This window comes from Octodon degus, unplaced genomic scaffold, assembly GCF_000260255.1.
Source record: "Octodon degus isolate 3935 unplaced genomic scaffold, OctDeg1.0 scaffold00130, whole genome shotgun sequence".
Lineage (NCBI taxonomy): Eukaryota > Metazoa > Chordata > Mammalia > Rodentia > Octodontidae > Octodon > Octodon degus.
In genome coordinates this window covers 1,366,941-1,387,024 of record NW_004524706.1, presented here as the reverse complement: position 1 = coordinate 1,387,024, position 20,084 = coordinate 1,366,941, and the positions used below count along the sequence as shown (strand labels likewise).

At 47.2% G+C, this 20,084-nt stretch overlaps 2 protein-coding genes across 2 annotated transcripts in view; one reads left to right on the top strand and one right to left on the bottom strand.

Moving 5' to 3' along the window:
- Positions 1 to 20,084, top strand: part of Csmd2 (CUB and Sushi multiple domains 2) — a 607,037-nt gene that overhangs the window by 281,980 nt on the left and 304,973 nt on the right. The window contains exon 6 of the mRNA XM_012516868.2: positions 19,811 to 19,923. Within this exon, the coding sequence (XP_012372322.1) occupies positions 19,811 to 19,923 (113 nt within the window). The remainder of the gene's footprint in view (positions 1 to 19,810; positions 19,924 to 20,084) is intronic.
- On the bottom strand, positions 116 to 810 carry Hmgb4 (high mobility group box 4). The gene has a single exon (XM_012516856.2). The coding sequence runs from the start codon at positions 709 to 711 to the stop codon at positions 142 to 144; it is 570 nt and encodes a 189-aa protein (XP_012372310.2). The 5' UTR covers positions 712 to 810; the 3' UTR covers positions 116 to 141.

The window sequence follows — 20,084 nt, the reverse complement described above, 5'->3', positions numbered from 1 at the left end:
CCCGGGATCACCCCTCAGTCCCAAACCTCTCCACCCAGCAACCCACTACAACACAGCTAGGAAGGCTTCCCTAATGTCACTCATGAGACCAGAGCCAGGCAATACGGTTCAGCAGCCCTTTATTTCTCCAAACTGGACCCCTCAGCGTTGTCTGACCCGGGTTCTCCCTCTGCGCTGGCCTCTAGCCAATCTCCGGAGGTTCTTCCTGGCTCGGCATTGCTTCCGGTAGGCCTCCAGCTCCTCAAAGTACTTGGCTCTCAGATGAGCTGCTCTCTGCTCGTACGGCTGCTTTTCTGCCTCTGTAGTTGCAGACCACATCTTCCCCGTGGCCTTCGCCACCTGCACCACAGACCAGGTGGGGTTCTCTCTCTTCAGCCGGGCATAGTGGTCTTGGCAGAACAGCAGGAAGGATGACGGAGGACGTCTGGGAGCCTGGGGGTCCCGCTTTCTCCTCTTCCTCCTCTTTCCCACGTAATTCATCATTTCTTCCTGGTACCGGGCTTTGTCGAGCTTCGCCAGGGCTTCATACTTAGCCTTTTCGTGCTTTGAGATGGCTCTCCATTTTTCAGAACACTTTCTAGAGAATTCTTTAAAGCCAAGGTAGGTATTTGGCTGCTGCTCCTTGCATTTGTTTCTGTAATTCAACAAAAAGTGGATGTAAGAAGAGACGTTCGCCTTGGGCCTAGGCTGTACTTCTTTGCCCATGTTCATAAAATCATGTTGTCTTTTTTTCTGGTTACTGTAATTTGGACAGCAGAGACTTTTGTCTCTACGCTCCAGGAGCAATCTAGGTGCTCTGCTGGCAGTGAACGTTTCTGTCTGCCAGAGCCACAGGCCGAGGTCCTCCTTTTCAGTGGTGGAGGCTTTGTTGGGTCAGAGGAGGGAAATTGTGACATCCCCACAAGCTGGCCAATCCTGGCCAGCGCTTGTAATCATTTGCTTATGGGTGCCCTTATTGGATGGCTGCTCCAGGATCTGTCTGTACCTCTCAGGAGAGAGGATGATTTCTCCAAAGAAAGCTCTGTAGCAGCTGCTGCCATTGGGAGTTCTCCCTGGCTTCCTGGAGGCAATGGGTTTTGCTCAACTTTGGGGGCTTTAAATCCCTGGGGTGTAGTAACAAAGGTCTGCCTTCCTCACTGTGAGACTGTCAGGTTGCCCCCTCCTCCCTCCCAAAGACAGGCAGGAAATAAAAAATAGGAGGAGGTGGCTGGCTCAGAGCTGTCAGGATAAAATGTGAAGTCTTTCTGTTTGCCTTGAACAGTGGCAGCTCACGCCACACAAAGGGTTTAGTAGTAACTCTAAAAATAATCAGCTATGACAGCTGTGACTCGGTTGCTGTCAGGACAAAGTTGTCTAATTTAAAACCGGAGCACTTGGGCTATGAGTCTGAACCCTTCATTTCTCTGAAGAAATTTGAGGAGAGAGAGGGAGGAGAAACTTGAGGTGTTTTAATTATACTTGCATCCATATAATTGAGATCATTCTTAGCCTGTCGGGAGTCTCCCCCCTCCAGGGAAGGGTCCCTGTTTCTAGGGCTGGAGCACAAACCTCTGAAGAGCTACACACAAATGAGCTGGCATCTGGCTTTTTGTAAAAGTAGGTGTAAATATTTCACTAGTCTTCCATTTGGAGGCAAAAGAAAAACATTGCCTTTGGCTCCTGCAACAGTCTCACGTGGGATTAAATTTAATACAACTTCCTGGTTGATAATGGTGCCAAATGTATATAGGACGAGAACATTAAGTTTCCGTAACATAAAAAGTAACAAGCTGAAGGTCAACAGTTACTAACAGGTGGGAGTGTGGGCTTCGCGAGCTGCCGATCCGGTTCCAACCTGCGCTACACTCTGTCTGCGCACAGTTTCGGGGGGAGGGTCCATCTGTTGAGTGGGCTTGCCTAACCCGAGATCACATTGGAAAGTTTTGCCAAGTCCGTTCACAGGGCTCTAAGATTAACTTCAAATTTTGGCTCCTGTAGGGGATAGAAACCTAGTAGAGTTCCCAGGCCTGACTCATAGCTGCGCTACCTGAACCGTGTTCCTCCTGTGAGTCTGTGGTTTCTCCTAAGTGATCATTTCCAGGGAAACCTCGGCAAGGGATGCTCTCTGTAAGACAGACACCGTAGAAGTCTGGCTTAGTGGAGTTGGCAGTGCTCGTCAATGGAACAGATCACTCTGGGGACATGTAGCTTCCTAATTTCTTTTAACGTTTCTGAGAGGTCAGAGGTTAGCTCACTTGTTTGTTGAACTTGAGCAGGGCTTTAGAGATGCGGGGGACACAGCTCCTGAAGTTAAAAGATGGGACAGGACGAAGGACTTCTGGCTGAGGTCCACACATCTTAGATTCTGCTCACACATGTGTGTGCACATACATAGACACACACGTGTGCACGTACACACTCACAAACTTGTGTGTGCCTCTGCGTAACCCTCCGCCCCTCTCCTGAAGGTAGGAACCAGGAAGTTGAGCCATGCATCCATCTGGGGACAGGCAGATCCAGGAAAAAGGGCAGAGGTGAGTGCTGTGCCAGTGCAGGGGCTCCAGGGCAAGTACCGACTTGCAGACTTGATGCGGTGGGGAGGCTGCCGCCGTCGTCGTCGTCGTCGTTGTCGTCGTCGGGAGCCTGAGAAGGGCTGTCTGCCTGGCCGTCTAGGTGAGTGCTGCCCGCTGCTGCTGCTGCGCTCTCCCCTTCCACCCTTCTCTACCCAGATTTCTTCCTTGGTGACACACCAAAGTCCCTACTAACCCAGGGAGACCCCAACAAATCAGGGACGGAGGACAGTGAGGGTGAGGTATTTGTTCTCCTGGCTCCTCCCTGTGGGGTCACCTAGAACTGACTCTCCTCTCTGGTCTGCAGAAGTCTCTGTTCCTCTCAAACTGTCCTCTCGCAATGACTCTCAATCTTAAACTTCACTCTCCTCCTGCCCCCTCCATCCTAGGCCGGTCACAGCTCGACCTCTATTGGCTCTGAGTACTCTGCCACTTCCCTGTATTGTGACTGTCCTGTACCCTGCACTTCCTTTGAAGATCATCTCTTTATTAAAAGCTCCTCCTCAAATCATTTTAATTTGAGGCATCATCTGTTTCCTGCAGGGACACTGACCATACTACCATAGCTCTGGCCTTCCACCATGTAGGCATTAGTCCAAGGCAAAAGGGTACTGAGCCTCTGGAGACCCAAGCACTGCAGCCACATTGTCCAGAGCAGTCTGCAGGGGCAGTGACTGCCAGGGAGTGGGGCAGCCCGAGGCACCAAAGCTTGGAAAGAGATATCTAATATCCTGCATGGAGACATGAGTTCTAGGCAGAGATAGGGACACAGAGGACCAGGTAGGACACAAAGGACCAAAACATCTGTATTTTATGTTTTGTGGGCCACCATTTCTGTGGTAAATACTCAGCTGCGCTCTTGTAGCTCAGAAGCAGTCATAATGCACAAAGGAGCACACCATTTTATGTCAATAAAACTTTATTTACAAAACAAACTGTAGACTGGAGGTCATGAATTTGTTGATTCCTAGACTAGAGATAATATGATGATACATTTAAAAAATTATGGATTGCAAGCTACAATTAAAAAATACTTTATGTCATCTCACTCATTTACATACACATATGTAACATTTACCAAATGATATGTGCCAGCCTGTTATGAGCACACGGTGTATAGCAATTCATGTAATCCTCATGGCAACCCTACAGGGGGATTCTTTTACTCCCAGTGTAAAGATGAAAGTAGCTAAACTTAGAGAAGTCACAGAAGCAGCAAGTTTTAAGGCTCTATACTTACTACCCGAGTGATAAATTTATTTTCTATTATAAATTTAATCTCTACTTTGTTTTTTGTGGTACAATCCATCCCACAGGTTGATCTCACAGTGCACTACTGGGTCACAGTGTGTGGTCTGATGTGAAAAAAAAAAAAAAAAAAACTGCCTACACAAGTTCCCTTGGAGGCCACGAGCACCTGTTTCTTTGGTGGAAGTAATGTGTTTTTCTTCTGGCTTTTGGAGCCAGACAGAGACAAATTCAAAGTTTAACTTGGCCTTTTATTACTGGGTGAATTTGGACTAGTCTAGCTCTTTACAGCCATCATCAAGGTGAATGATCAAGCCATGATCATTAGCCAGGCTAAAATGATGGAAGGTAAAACAGGTGGCCCACCTGGCTGGACCTAGGGACGGCAGAAGGACAAAGATGTCCTTACAGCAGAGCAAGCTGGCAGGTACCCCCTCAGCTGTGCCATCTTCCTGGGTAGCAGGAACAATGAGCTACTCTACACCCCCTTTCTATGATGCCACAATCAGAGTGTCTCAGGCCACAGAGATAACTTAGTGGCATAAGTGCCTGCCTGGCAAGCGCAAGGTCCTGAGTTTGATCCTCAGTGCCAAAAATAAAAATAAAGACCATCTTAGCCTGGTAGTATCCTTGCCCCAAATTCATACTCATGTCAAATTTGTGAAAACATTAAGACAACCCAAATTCAAGGTCCAACAGCTGATCTCTTTATAAGTGACAAGATTTTGAGAAAATAAAACTGACCAAGAACCTTACACAAACTGGAGGAAACTAAGATGTGATGGCTGAACTCAAATGAGGGATGCTAAGTTGGATACTGGAACAAAAACAAAAAGTAGAAAACTGGGAATAGCCCAATAAAGCTCCTCACACCACTAGGAGTACTGTGCCAAAGTTGATTTCTTAGTTTTCATGCATGTTCCTTAGGAGAGACACCTTGGCAAAGCTGGGTGAGGGGTATCCACAAAATTTGTGCATAATCTTTCCAACTCAATTCTTATTTTAAATGACAAGGTTCTTTTTAAAATCTCTTAGATGACAACGTGCCCCAGCATCAAGATGCTCTGCTCTTGCTCTGTCACCTCCAGGAAACGTAGGGCTGGATTGTCCCAACTCCAGCAGCCTCAGCCCTTGGCATATCTCTGGCAAAGGATTGCTCTAATCACCTACACTGAAAAAATCCCAACGCTCAGGCCACAGAAGCATAATAGCCCCAATACTGTCACCGGCATGCAGTGAAAGCTTTGATGCTTCCTCCATCCTGCCTCCTCCTGCCTTTTTTGCTCTGTGGAGTGAGATTCATCAGTTGAATGATGCTTCTCAGTGCTATTCACATCTTAAGCTTCGAAACCCTCAGTGTTACCTCAGTGGGCACAAAGAACTTGGCAGATAAGATTGCCAGGAGGACCTTGTGATGGAGAGTTATCCTGGATTATCCAAGGGGATCCTGATGTAATCACTTGGTCCTTCGACTAGAAAGGGGAACAGTGTCAGAGTCACAGAAGATATGATGACAGAAGCAAAGGATCGGAGTCAGATATGAAGGGGCTCTGCCACTGCCTTTGAGATGTAGAAAGAGACCACAAGCCAAGAAATGAAGGCAGCTGGTGAAAGCTGGAAAAGGGCAAGCAGAAGGAGGCTCTGTCCCTGAAAGCCACCAGAGTGGGTACAGCCCTGCTGACACCTTGACCTTGACTCGGTGAAATCCATTTTGAACTTCTTACCTCTAGCAATGCAAGACAATAAATACATGTTAAGCTAGTAACTCTGCAGTAATTTGTTAAGCAGCCATAGGAAATGAACAAAGAATCTTTCTCATCCAGCTGGTAGTCTACTATTTTTCCTGCAGTCTCCTTAACCCCTGTTGGTGTTAATAAAGATGAAAACTTTACACCACCGTTTATTGGATTAGATGGGGAGCACAGAGCATGATCTACTCAATTTTACACAGTCCTCTTCACTCCCTTGCTGACTCATTAAGTCACTAATTCACTCATTCGCCTACCAGTTAATTCACGCATATTCTTTCAGCTCATTCATTCACACACATCTCAGTAAATAGCTGTGGAGTTGCTGGGGTTGTGTGACTGTCTCAGTTATTCTTCTCCCATTGCTGGGAAAAATACCTGACACCAAAATGAAGGAAGGAAAGGTTTATTTAGCTCACAGTTAGTGGAGGTTTCAGTCCTTACTCAGATGGCTCCAAGGCAGAGTGGCACATGGCACAGTACAGCCATTCATGGATTCAACAAAGAGCAAAGAATAAAGGGAGGGGCATCAGTTACGGTAGCTAGCTAGCTAGCTAGCCTCTTTCCCCTCCTTACATTATAAGGAGGGCATATGCAGCATCTACACCTACAATAATCAATCACAAACTCCAGAAGCTGCCCCATGACTGCATGAGGCTTTTGGGGCACAACTAGATACAAAACATAACAGTGGCCATTTATTTGATGGCCAGGGTTAAGCAGTGTTTGAGGGGTAGCTGTGTCTTAGGAACACATCTGAACTCCTCTGGAGCTCTGGCTATAAAAGGCCAGACTAGCAGACAGCAAAAGGTTGTAACTTTTCAGACCCAGGCTCTTTGGCATTAACCTTATGCTGAAAACTGCTACTCAGATGATAGCATGACAGTTCAACTAAAATGATGATAATATGTTATCAGTGGTGGCGAACCTACAGCACCCATGCCACAGCTGGCTATTTGTTCTTATCAAACGCTCTGAAAGGTTCACCATCACTGCTTCAAGTACATCATCTCTGGAAGCCTAAAAGCAGATTCCTTTCCAAGGTCCTGCAGAAGTGAGTGGCAGAACGAGGTTTCAAATCTGGGTCTCTGACTCTTCAGTCCATGTTTGATCTGTGTTTGTTGTCTGGGAACTCCCTTAGCTGGGGTCCAAGGGAAGAAGAAATCAGGATCAAGGCCAAGTTCTTCAGGAAATGGACAAGTGGAAGGGAAATAAATTTTCTACATCTCAGCGTTTAAAGGGATTCAAGTGAGTCTTTTCCTATTCAGGCTGGTTTTCATTCCAGAGGTATCTAGTCAGTTTATCTCCTGGTCATACAAAGTTCTGGAGCCAGCAGGTAGACTGACATGCAGGATACACAGACCATGGGTTGACTCAGGAGGTTAGAGGCTATCTATAGCACCCAAAGCAATGGTCTAGTGGACAAGTAGACAGGAAATGGAACAGATGATCAGACACAAGAATAGGGTCCTCATGGATAGATACTGGAAAATGTGGCTAACTCTACAAGATATAGAACAGGTCTAAAGTAAGACCAACTCTGAGGAGACAACCCCACTGTTTTATGTAGCAGCCCAACCAGTTGGAGAGTGGTCTAGTCAGTCTAATCTCCTTTCTCCTAACCAAAATAGATATCTTTTATCTTCCTAGTACCTGTCCCTTCTTTTCAGCACATTCTTTCTTTTGCAAAACTGTCCCCAAACAAATCATGATATCATCAATGGGGCCATTGCTTTGACCCTATGCATAGGCACATTCCTTAGTTGACCTTATCAGAGACTCCTCACCATGGGCTTCTTAAAAATTAGAACCAAGGTCAAAGATCTTTATGTTCTCTCTGTTGATAAAAGTGAGGAGGTGAATCAGGGCTGCTGTGGGTGAACATAGTTCCAGCCCCAAAGAACCACCATTTGCAATAGAATGAGACCAGGAGACAGAGGTGGGAAAGAGAGGGACTTGAAGTACTTGAGTTCTTTGTCCAGGCATCCCTCAGGACAACCAGACAACCACAGCTTGACTCTCCTGTAATTTGGTGACAGTAGCCAATAATTTGTTCTATATTCTAAGCTCATTTGATTTGGATTTCTGCCACTTAAAAGTACAAGACTTTACCCCGAGTGTGATGGAGAAGACAGGAACTCTTCTCTCCCCAATTTTTGGGTCTTTCTTATCCTCTTCCTTTTTTTGGCCTGTTTTAGCATCATCATTCTGATGACTGAACCTCTGGCTTCCTATCTAGATAACATATGCACTACATAGGCCCTTGTAGTGCTACTGTGTATTCGGGGCACTTGCTCTGCACCAGGCACCTTGAAACAGAAAAGCTGAAGTCAAAAGTAAATCCATCTTACTCATTTGAAGGCACGCAGATAAGTTTGGAATCTTGCCAAGCAGATTCCTTCCAGGGCTTGGGCATTGAGTCTCCTTCCCAAACTACTTCTACTGTAAATGTTAGTTTCTTTTCCTAAGAGACTGTCTTGCTGCCTAGAAACATGACATGACCAAGAGATTCAGCCACTGTGTCTTGACACCTGAATGGAAGCTCTCTGAGCCCCGCTGCACCACCCATCAGCTTCATGACAGCACCACTTGGCTGTGGCTATAGAGTGTCACACCAGCTCAACAAGGCCTCCTGGTCAGTGAATGGTGGGGACAGGATCAGAGCCTCACTTTGTACATGAGTCCAGACAACCATACTGAACATTATGTGCATGAGGCGCTTAGCCCACTAATCAGCAGTAAGTGGGGAATCTCTGTCAGTCTGAAGGGTTTTGGGGCTGCCTTCTGGAGAAGATCAGGGCCTAGATGGTGCTCAGACCCAGGATGGCAGTCAAGTGGCAGGCAAACACCAATGCAGGCGGCACCTCGATAAGCCATCTGCAAACACTTCTTCCGCAAGAGAAGTGTCATCCTGCTGTAATCTCTGGAGATCTCTGCAAGGCAAGCACCACCACCCTCCCAGGGAGGGCAGGTTCCACCACTAAGTCGTGCCTGCCAATGACAGGAGGACAGTAGGCAAGGCTGGGGATACAGGAGCTGGTAGAGGCAGTGGTCTATGTATTGGCTACTCTGAGTGTCTACCCTGGCCCTGTACTGTCACCAGAATTAATGCAGATTTTCTGGATGCTCTTGGAAAATCTTCATTGGCTGCTCTGGGGGCTGCTTTGTCCCTGTGTCGTCTGAGGTAGGATATAAGGCATTGACACAATCCTCTTCTCACAGTTAAACAATGGAGGAGGATAGTTCAGATCTGTGAGGCACCTACACATGTCTGGTACCATCCTTGACATATCCAGGGCACAGCTGTTTAGAGGAATCCTTTGCACGGATGGGGCAACTATGGCCCAGAGAAGTTATATCACCTGTCTACATTCCTATGTCTAGTAAAGAATGGACCCTGCATTCAAATGCAGAACTGTCTAATTCTGAGACATAGCCCTTAACTCTTAAGCTTTTCAACCTTGTCACCTTCACATAGGGAAATAAGACAGGTGATGAACCAGCCAGGTGGCATCTCCACCTGGACAGAGACCTGAGCCTTGGAAGGTGGGAAGACCAGGCAGGGTATAAGATTACTGTGGTCACCAGGCTCCAGTGGCCTGCAGTCTGCACTGGCCACCCCTCACTGGGGATACTTGAACATCCTGGGGCCTAGAGATTACTCCTCTCTGCACAGAAAGTTGGGCTGGGGACAGGGCACAGCTGACTCAAGGCCCCACAGCTGGTTAGACTTTGAGAGTCTGTCCCTGTCTGACTGAAGCAGAGTGGATGTAGAGGATACAGGTGCAGGACCTCATGGCAATGTGATGGGCCTAGATAAAGAGGCAGCAACAGGAATGAGGGAGTGATGCTGAGGCACCTCTTCCCCCAAATCCTCCTGAGAAAGCCAGGTGCAAGGCCTGATTTTCAGACTGGGTGTTCAGCCCCTTTCTCTGCCAAATGACCTAAAACCAGGACCTCAGGGAGCTGGATTCCTGATAGAACTCTCTTATTGGCCCAGCGTGGGTCACATGACTGCCCTGATACAATGAGCTGTGGTCCAAGGGTCATGTGATACATTTCATTGCCCCTTTTGGGGAAAAGCGGGTGGAGGGAGGAAAACTAGTCTTCAGAGAGGTCTAATGCTCAGATAAGATAGAAATGCCTGATTTGGAGATACCAAATGAGAGAGTTAGGCAGGGTCCAGCCTCGTCCTGTCACTTCAGCATCACCTGTGCATCCGGTCGCACCGGCAGGGGCCTCTAGCATCAGCCCCACCATCCGAGCGTAGAAAGTAAACAAGCAGCCCTCAGGATCTTCTCATCGTGTCAGCTCAGCATAGTAGACCCAGGACGGCAGTGACAAAGCTGTCCTCCCTCACGCAGTCACAGTCAAGGGTCCTGTTCCTCAGCGCTTTGAGGTCCAGACAGAGCCACGCTTCTGGAGGAAAAAGTTACCTGATGTGGTTTGTGTGGGTTCCCCGGAGCTCTCAATTAGCTGAGCAGGAAAAGCGCTCTGATAATTTGTGGAGTTTATTGGATTGCTTCTGGGAAAAAGGAACATTTGCCCACATTGATTACCAGAGCCCACTGTTGCTGCACTTGGGGGAGGTCTTTGGAGTCCCCAGGAAGAATCCAGCAGCTGCTAAGTGAATAGGAAGCATGGCGCCAGGCTCAGGGACTGAGTCCGTGGGGAAGCGGCTCTTCCGGACAAGCGTGGGCGGTGCCCGGGGAAAGAAGGCGCAGGCAGAGTGGCCTCTCTGACTCCCCCTACTGTCACTGGTTCCTTCGCTCCCTGTCTCCCTCTGCTCCGCTGCTTTCCCCAGCTGGCTCTCACGCACGCATCACCCGGTCAATCATTTCTTCTCCCGTTTTATTGAGTCCTTGCCTTGTGTCAAACACTCTACAAGCTACCAAGGAGGAAATGAGGAACAAGAAAGATGGCAACAAAACAAAAGACAGATCCTAAGAAGTAGAAGGGGAACAAGAGAAGGAGAGAGAAAGGGATGAAAAGGAAATAAGATGTGATATGTGCGTGTCCTGGCTCCACACAAGGAATGGAGACTTATGCGCTGCAAACATGGGCTAATAACGATAAGTAAAATTTAAAACTACAGCTGCTGTGTGCAGGGCCTTTGAGCTCTGAGTAAGGCCTGGTGAGACCAACACAGAGGGAGACCATGTGCAAGGAGCTCAGGGGTGCACTGGAGAAGCAAACCAGAAATGCAGGGAAGTGCAGATTCCCTGCAGGCAGTGGTTCCTGCACAGGGAGGAAGAGAGGAGATAGTCGGGGAAAGGGTTTAAGTAGATGCAGGTGGACAGAGGGAATTGGGCCGTTGGGCGAGGAGGGGGATTCCTGATGATGAGACACATTGCAAATATACAATGATTGTTGGGATTTAGATATTAGCTAGACATTAGGCCTGTAACACACTGAAGTCATTCTCAAATCTCAGATCTGAAGATTATCTGATTATCACTCTCAAGATTGCAGAAGAGAGGTAAAGAGAAAAGAAGCCCATCCCTGGAAGCTAGAACTGCCCTTTGTTCATTTGTTATCTGTGCATTCATTCATTCATTCACTCATTCACTTATTCATTAATTCATTCACCAAGAGTGTGTAATGAAATCATTTATTCATTCATAAAGAATGTGTAATGAAATCATTCATTCATTCATTCATTCATTCACAAACAATGTGCAATGAAAGGTCTCTTGAGGCATCCCCACCACGGTGGCCCCTGGAATGAACCAGTGCTCCCAGGGTCGCGGGACATCCACTGCAGGTGCTGTGCACTTCTGCTCCCTCCAGCTGAGCCTCACACTTTCTGAGAACCCGTTGGGTTTGTTGCCAGCTCTCTCCCTGCCACTCGTACTTGTTATTGTAATTATGTGATTTAAATTAAACATCACATAAACTGATGAAATATGAGTGTGAAAGGAAATACAGTTGCAGCTATGGAAACTCAATTGAGTGCTTTGGAATGACTCCATGAAGGAGAATCTCTGAAAAGAATTGCTTTCTAACTATTAGGTGTCCCTGAAAGAGCCACCTGCTCCCCCCAGGATAAGTTCCATGGGGACACTGAGGAGTGAGCACACACCCCTAATACCTGGCACACAGTAGGCACTCGATAAATATTTGCTCCCCACGTGGCCTCTAGCAAAATTAGAAATGGTGAATGGCATCCTGGTTGTCATTTGTAGAAGACAGACAGTGTGAATAGCAAGACCATGGTCAAAGGGAAAACCTTGGTCCCGCGTTCAACTGTCTGGAAATTAGATGGGGGCTGAAATATTTTATGTTATAATGAGATGCTTAAGCTTGTATGTGTCCTTTTATGATTCCCTTCTGAGAAATTAACTTGTAATTTAGCCACTACATCGTCTGTGAGGCTTCTATGAAGGGAAGTCAGCAACTATTTTCTGTAAAGGGCCTGAAAATATGTTTGGCTTCATGAGCTGTCATCTTTGGCACAACTATTCAACTCTGCCATGCAATGTGCAAACAGCCACAGATGCCACATAATGCATGCGTGGCTGTGGTTTTAACCCTGTGAAACCTGACCCACAGTATAAGCAGCAGGCTACGGGTGGCCAGCCCTTGTTCTGTGTCCCGACGTGTCCCGAGTGCCAGACACAGTGCAGTGTTGCTGGAGATACTGAGATTTTTTTAAAAAGTGGCTATCGCAGCTTGTGGACAACTTGCCTCTTACTGCCAGAAGATTTCAGTGTCAAATGTCCAGGATAATGACAGAAATGTGATCGTGCTGCTGAGGGATAGTACGATGGGAAGGTGGAGGGGAGAGAACAGTTGGCTAGATTTATAGGTGCAGTGATATTTTGCCAGGTGGGGCACCATGAAAGGCCATTCCAGGTGAGGGAAGAGAATGTGCGAAGGCATGGGGCATGATGTACTCGCTGTGTCCCGGGATGTATGAATCTTGTATGTGGCTGGAGCTCAAAGTGAGTGTCATTGGGGCAGGAGGATGTTTGAAAGTTTTGACTTTATTCTGGAGCCCATGGGTTTGCCCTTCACAGATGGATTACCTGCAAGACAGAGATTTGGTCCAGATGTCCCAGTATGAGAAAGATAGTTAGGAGATAGAGGGCAGGTCAGAAGGCTGTCTCCTCAGGCCAGATGAGAAGTGATGAGGTCATAAGTTGGTTACAGCTGGATGAGGGGAGTGAAGAGAGGGCAATGTCCGGATGGGGGATGGGAGCAGGATGACTGGTAATGGGGAGTTTTGGCTTGTTCAGTGCACAGTGACCAACCTGAAGGACAGATCAGGTAACCAGACGTGAAAGCAGTACAGAGTGGCTCAGGCCTTCAGAGATGTTGGCACCAAAGTGTGGGTAGGTGCTGCCTTGAAAAAGCCCCAGAGAACCAAGGGGTCTCTTTGTAAAGACAGCTCCAGAGCGGAGAGACTCTAGCGGTCCATTTCTCAAAGGGCAGTATGTTCACTGCTAGCATTCACCTAGTTTTCGGAAAATGTGTAGCATCAGGGGATTGTCTTGCAAAAGCGTCATGGATTTGGCTTATGGAAACTGTCTCAGTTACTCTTCTCTTATTGCTGGGACAAAATACCCAACCCCCAAAAGTAAGGAAGGAAAGGTTTATTTAGCTCATAGTTTGCAGAGGTTTCAGTCCATAGTTGGCTGGCTCCAAGGCAGAGAGACACATGGTAGAGGGCAGCAGTTCACGGCAGAGGAAAACATCAAAACAGCAAGAGCCAACAGTGGCAGAGAAGCACAGGTAGAGACTGAGAGCAAGCCTCTCTCCCTTCCTTATACTGCATCCAGGCTATCTGCCCCAGGGTGGGTATAACACTCACAGCCACAATCTCAGCATTGGATCGGAGATTCATCACGACCTCTAGAAGTCCACCCCATGACTACCTGAGGCTTTGGAGGACAACTAGATACAAACCATAGCAGAAACATGATTATGAAAAGCACCTGTGATGTTACTAAGTGGCAAGGCTGAGCCAATAAGTCCCTAGCTTCAGGGACAAGAGGGAGATCAGGTGGCAGTAGGACAGGAGTCAGCCCCTACTAAGTGCCTTGGTGTCCTTTCCTCAGCACTGACCATGACAATTTCAGGCTTTTCCTGGCAATGTCATGGTATCCTCTCATCCCCTGTAGCAGGTGGGCATGTAAGAGGGTTTGAGAGTGTGGACAGGGCTGTAAGAGCCTCCCATATTCCCCATTATTCCAGGCCAGCCATGAGAGTAGACAGAAAGCTTATGCCCCGTCCTAAGATGAAGAAAATCTTCAACCCTCCCTCAGAACTGGGCAATGCCAAGAATAGGAGATGTTGCTTCCCCGAGGTATTCTGGGTGTTCAGAAGCCAGATTCTAATTACCAAGAAGGAGGACAGCAGCACAGGGGCTGGAAGGGGCATCCTCTGGCTCCTAGAGATCACAGGGTTTGCAGCGGCTCCCCAGATCCTGGAGGCATGGAGGAAGTGGCCCTACTGCAAGCCCTATAAGAGCCTCCAGAAACTACACGCCTGTGAGTGAATCAGTGAAGGTTCCCTTATGGCTGTCAGTGTTCAGGTATGCTAGGATTTCACCCACAATCTCCTTCTTCTTAGTTTACAATTAGGCAGCTATGTCTTGGGAGACATTGTTATCTAGTGCAGGTGGGGTGTCTCCCAGCACCCCAACATCCTGACTGCACCAGAAGCTTCTAAGAAGAAATGCCTTCCACAAAGCCTACTCTGAGCTCTCCTATTACCAAACTAAAGGCTTAGAGCTCTCTGTGAAAGGACTCAAAGCCACTTTTCCCATAATCAACTACGTCCATTAAAGGCAGTGATTTTTTTTAATTCTTCCCCAAGCCAGATTCCATTAATGAAGCCCCATTTAACAGAAGTCAATTTACCAAAAAGAAAAAAAAAATGAGAGTAATTGCTTAAATACATTTTATGTTATACTGCAATAGCAATTTACTGGGCCAACTTGGAATTCCCCAGGCCCCCTACAGTGAAGTTAATGTGGACAGAAAGGTTTGAAGGGGAGACTCAGTCTTTCTGTTTCTCTCCTTTAATTATGATTCTAAGAGGAGCAAAATTAAAGAAGATCCTGGAGGGAGGAGAGGAGTGGAGGTGACAGAAACACATTGCAATTCAGCCTAGGCTGTTCTACTGCCTTCCTGAGTGCTTGTGTGTATGTAGCAGTTGCCATGCTGTGACTGGGGACACAGGCTCTGAGTGAGATGGCTTGAGTTTGAATCCTGCCTTTGCTAATTGATAGCTGTGTAACTCTGAACAAGTTACCTTACCTTTTCGAGCAGCCAGGTGATGCAATGAAAAAGGCAATCTAGGGTAGCAAGTCCAAAGGGAGAGAAATAGCTCTTCCAGTTCGCAAGAAAGTGTGTGTGTATGTGTGTGTGTGTGTGTGTGTGTGTATGCACGTGTGCACGTACGCACATGTGTATGCACACACTCAGGATGGAAAGGCAGCCAGGAGTCAGACCAAGAAGACTCCAAGAGGTGAGCTTTTGATCAAGAGAAAGGGAGAGGATAGGCCAGCTGGTGATCTCAGAGAACATCCAGCATAGCAGGCAGAGAGAATGTCAAGCACAAAGGCCCTGAGGCAGCAGCGGGCAGCAGAATCCATTTAGCTGGACCATAAAGAATGAGAAGAGGAGGAGAAGAAGAATAAGAAGAGGGGGAGAAGAGAGGTGAAGGCAACTTGCTTTTCTTTTTAGTGCTGGGATTCAACCCAACACCTTCACACCGAGCTGCATCCTGAGCCTCTTGCTATTGTTTTTTAGATTTTCTTCTTTCTTTCTTTCTTTCTTTCTTTCTTTCTTTCTTTCTTTCTTTCTTTCTTCTTTCTTTCTTTCTTTCTTTGAGACAGTGTCTCACTAAGTTACTAAGTAGCTCAGACTGGCTTGCAATGCATGATCCTCCTGCCTCCACCTCCCAGAGTGCAGGGGTAATAGGTATGTGCCACCATGCCAGGTACAACTGGCTTGGTTAAGACCTTGTGAATTGCCAATAAGGTTTCTTTCTCAGATTATTAAAGCCATCAAAAGTTCATTTTGATTTGTTTTTAATTACTCCGTTAAAATTTAATTCACATAAAATAAAATTGCCCATTGTAAGCGTGCAGTTATTCGGAGCATTGACACGTGAGCACCTCCTATGTCGCTAAGATCCCACTGAAAGTATGGAACTGCCGCACCCCCCTTGTACTCTTTCCCAGCTGGGCTTGTGGCCACTAGTCTGCTTTCTCTCACTAAAGAACATTTCGCAGAACATACTCACAGTATTAACTGGCATCTCCCAGCATGTTTTGGAGATTCATCCGTAACATTGCCTAGACTAGTAGTCATTCCCCTTATTTCATATTCCTTGTTTGTTTGTGTACAGTACTGGGAATTGAACTTTTCACCAGATGGAGCCCAAGCCAGGTCCCTAAAGTGGAGAGAGGAAACCTATGCTCACTTCACCTGTGGGCCAAGACAGTCATAACAATAAAAGAATTTTCAAGAAGCCTCATCGAGAGGAATAGAGGTTTATTAGACAGAATTTACAGTATGCACTCAAAGAGAGATTGAAGACCCTCAAAAGAAGGGCTGCCTGTCATCCAGAGCTGGGAATGTTTATGTGATTTGAAGAGTAGAAATCTGTGGGATTTGTGAATCTTTAGAAAATTTAGGATGGGTTTATAGGAGAAAAGGGATGGCCCAACTATGGAAAAAAGATCATGGCTCATTTGACAGCTATTTGAAAGTTAGTGCATTGCATAGAGAACAACCCCAACCCAGTGCAACTTATTTTTTCAATTTAAACAAAAATATGTATTTGGTATAGGGCATCACTGTGAGGTTAGGACTCATAGTGATCCTCCTGTTTTCAGCCTCCCCAGCACTGGGATTACAGGCATGCACCACCTGGGGGCGAGGCTGGTGCAGCATGTGGCACTGGACATCAAACCCTAGTCCCTGCACTTGCCTAAGCAGGCACTTAGTCCACTGAGCTATCTCGCTGGCCCCAACTTACCATATTTTTAAAGATGGATGTTCTAAGATGCTTTGCTTAAGAACATTCTTTGAATGCTTTGAATCTGTTTCTCTATGTTAAGGTCAGATTTCTGCCCTTTAGCTTACCAACTAAGCTAATACATAAATTTGTAGTGTCTTAAGAGATTTGAGGTGTGATGGGCTTGGAAGAAAACAAACAAACCTAAGAGGCTCTAAACAAGCCTAGAAAGCACAGATATGGATGACCTTGAGGAGTTTTGTGTCCTGAAGTGTCAGTCTTCCAAAAGTATAATTTTAAAATTGTGACTTCCCTTGTCTCTTTCCTACCTGTCTTATTTTTTCTATCTTGACTCAAATCCAGGGTGCTTGTCCTGAATTATATCCCTAGCCCTTTACTTATTTTTATTTTGAGGAGGTTTTCCTCAGTCACTAAATTGTCCAGGCTGGGATTCAAACTTGTGATCCTTCTGCCTCAGCCTCACAGGATGCTAGGGTTACAGGCACGACCCACCATGCCCAGCTTGGTGGAGGGCTTTAAGAGAAGCAAGGAACCATCTCAATGGCAGAATCTGATGAGGATCATTCTGTATAAACCTCTCCTTCTTTGACGGCATCCCAGGAGACTCTCAGCTCAAATGGATGCCTGGAAAGGCAGGGGCACAGCAGAGTAAAAATATAGGGGTAGCTGGGACCAAGGTTAAGCCTTGGAAATGAACAAACAACTTCCAGGGTCCTTGGGCCTGAGAAGGGAGATGGGAGCTGTCCCCAGGGCTTCTCTTGCTGCACTACAGAGGTTGGAGCATTCCTTTCCAATCTCTGGGGTACAGCACTGGCCAGACTTCCAGTTCCAATCTGGATCATTCCCCTCCTCCTGCTCTTGAGGCTCCAGCATACTCCCCTCATTTCTTTTACAGTAAAGATCCTTTGGGTCTGAAGTATTCAGGTAAATTCTCCCTATTTCTACTTCCCTTATGTAAATAGCCTCTAAGCTTTGTCATTGAGATAGAATTGAATTTGGACTGGGGGGGGGGGAGTCTACAGTGCCATTTGTGACTCCTTAGAAAACTTAAATGACTCACTCTGTAATAAACTATTTTAAATGGGATCTAGTGAAATACAGTAATTGGTTTCTATAATAGTTCCTAGCCTAGCAATATGGGTTATATTCCTAGAGTTCACTGCATGTCAGCGTTTTCAAAAGAGTGACAATTCATTTTTGCGGGGTGTGAAGCTCCTTGGTTAAGACTTCTGTTTAATATGCATTTATGAAGTCCCACTATGCTGGATCTCTTCTACCTATCTCTCCAAGTGCTCTCCCTTGCCATCTTCCTACTTCATTCCTGGGGTGACTAACCTAAGGAGACACATCAGCATTCCCCCCTTTTCCTCTGCCTCCCAATTGGGCTAGATCAACAGGAGCATCAACAGGAAACTGGAGAGGGCGGGGAAAAGAGTGAGTTGTAGGCCTTCATACCTTGCTCTTTGCTGATAGCATCTCCACAAACTAGCTGTAACCCTGCTGAAGATCTGCTCTGTGTAGTGGCTTTTGCCATGAAGTCCTGTGTTAAGGACAATATTTTTTTCTCTGCTCAGGAGTGCAGGAGTGATAATGAGCTTCCTGTTACGATCTCCAAATCAGGGGTCTTGTCCAGGTTCTGGACATCCTTAACAAAAGATTGAGCAGGACACTCAAAAGGAGCGGCAAGGTCAAAGATTTACTGAAAAATGTACAGTCACTCCACAGGGTAGGAGCCTGCTTGGTGCTGAGGGTCTTAAGCTCTGGTGTTTGGAGTAGGATTGAAGGTTGGGGTGGGGTTTGGTCTCTACCAGTGGGAAGCTTGGTTGTACCTCTCCATCATGCGTTTGGGTTTTTGACCTTTGATGCCCTTTGAAGAAATTGTCATGAGGCTCAAAGAAGGAGGGAGGGTCGGCACAGCACTGCTGATGATGTGGTAATTAGGCTCCACTTAGACCAAAGTATTGTAAAAGACCACTGGGCACATGCCAGGGCATACTGTTTATAAACTAGGTTAGCTGGTTACTTTCCTCCTTTGTATTTGGATCCAGATACCCTGGTCCTGAGCTAATATTGAACTCAGAAGTGGAATGCAGGCCAGAAAGAAGGCCTGAAGCAGACCTTCCTGGTTTCCTCTACCATGTCCTTGGCTAGCTCCACCCTTACCACCAACCCCCAGGGTACTGCCTTCCTCTCCCAGCTTCTCTTTGCCTTTGTAAAGGGTCATTTGTCAAACTACTGGAGTTATTCTCTTGTTGCTAAGCCACCTGCTTGCTGCTAGAAGCCTTATCTGTCTGCCTTGTACCAAGTCTGGTGTTGGGTGCTGGGAGCTGCAGAGAAGACTAAAACAGCAGCTGGCATTACCAGGAGCTTGCTCTTGCCAGCAGCTACACTAGGGCCACTTCTGCGCTCTTTGAATCCTTGCAGCTTTTTGAGGGAGAGGTTATTATTGCTCCCATTTTATAGATAAAGTCATTGAGTCTCAGAGGTAGTAGGTGATGTTTCTTGAAGGGACACAGCCGATACCTACAAGATCTCAGCTTCTTGACCACAGGGCCTCATTGTGCCCTTTGAGGAACTGCCTCAGAGAAACACAGGCCTGGATAACAGAGTTATAATCGGTATGAAGTGTTGTGCCTCCCAGAGAAAGGGAAGGGAAGTTACCTTCAAGAGGTTGGTTTGTGCCTGACTCTAAGCTGGGTTCTGGGCCCAGTATTCTCTTCTGCTCTGGCAGACCGTTCAAGCTGGTATCATTCTTACCCTTCAAAAAGTTGAGTAGAGTCCAAGACCTCCCTGAAGAAGACCAGATCTAAACCGAGATCTGTAAGGCTTCAAAAGCCAAGGAAGTTAGAAAAACTCCCTTGGCATATGACACTCCAGGAACTCCTGGAACCCTGTAAGGTGGCAGCGTGCTGAAGCAGAAAGGACTCCAGGCTGGGATGTCCCAGGCACAGAAGGCAAAGGCCTCAAGAAAGGGAACATGTAGAATGCTTGCAGGATGCAAGGAGAGGTGCCAACCCTCTGCTTCTCTGCTGCCCCTGCAGCCAGTCCCCACCTCCACGTCTCAGGGACCTTGTGATGGGGTTCGGCCCTGGAGAGGCCAGCAAGAGCTGCACAGGCCCAGGCTCCTGGAGGACTGTAGGCTAGTGCAGCCCTGCCCCTCCCCTGCTCCAGGACTTGGCTGGGACTGAGGGCCCCTGAGGAGTGGGGAGACTCCTGGATGTCCAGGTCATCTCCCAGCTCTTCTCCCTGACCCGCTGTGTCCTGTCCCCACAGGTTCACTGGAGCCAGCCTCCCAGCCCCTGTCATCAGCAGCAAGAACTGGCTGCGGCTACACTTCACATCAGATGGCAACCACCGGCAGCGCGGCTTCAGCGCTCAGTACCAAGGTAGGCAGCGCCAGGACTGCTCTGTGGAGGGCAAGGACAACCGTCTGCCCAACGTGGTTTTAGGGTGTCCCTCCCTCCCCATCTGTTCCTGTCTGTAAACCCAGCACTCTGCTTCTCTGCATCTCTGCATCTGTCCTGTTGTCCTTTATCCCAGAAAGTAA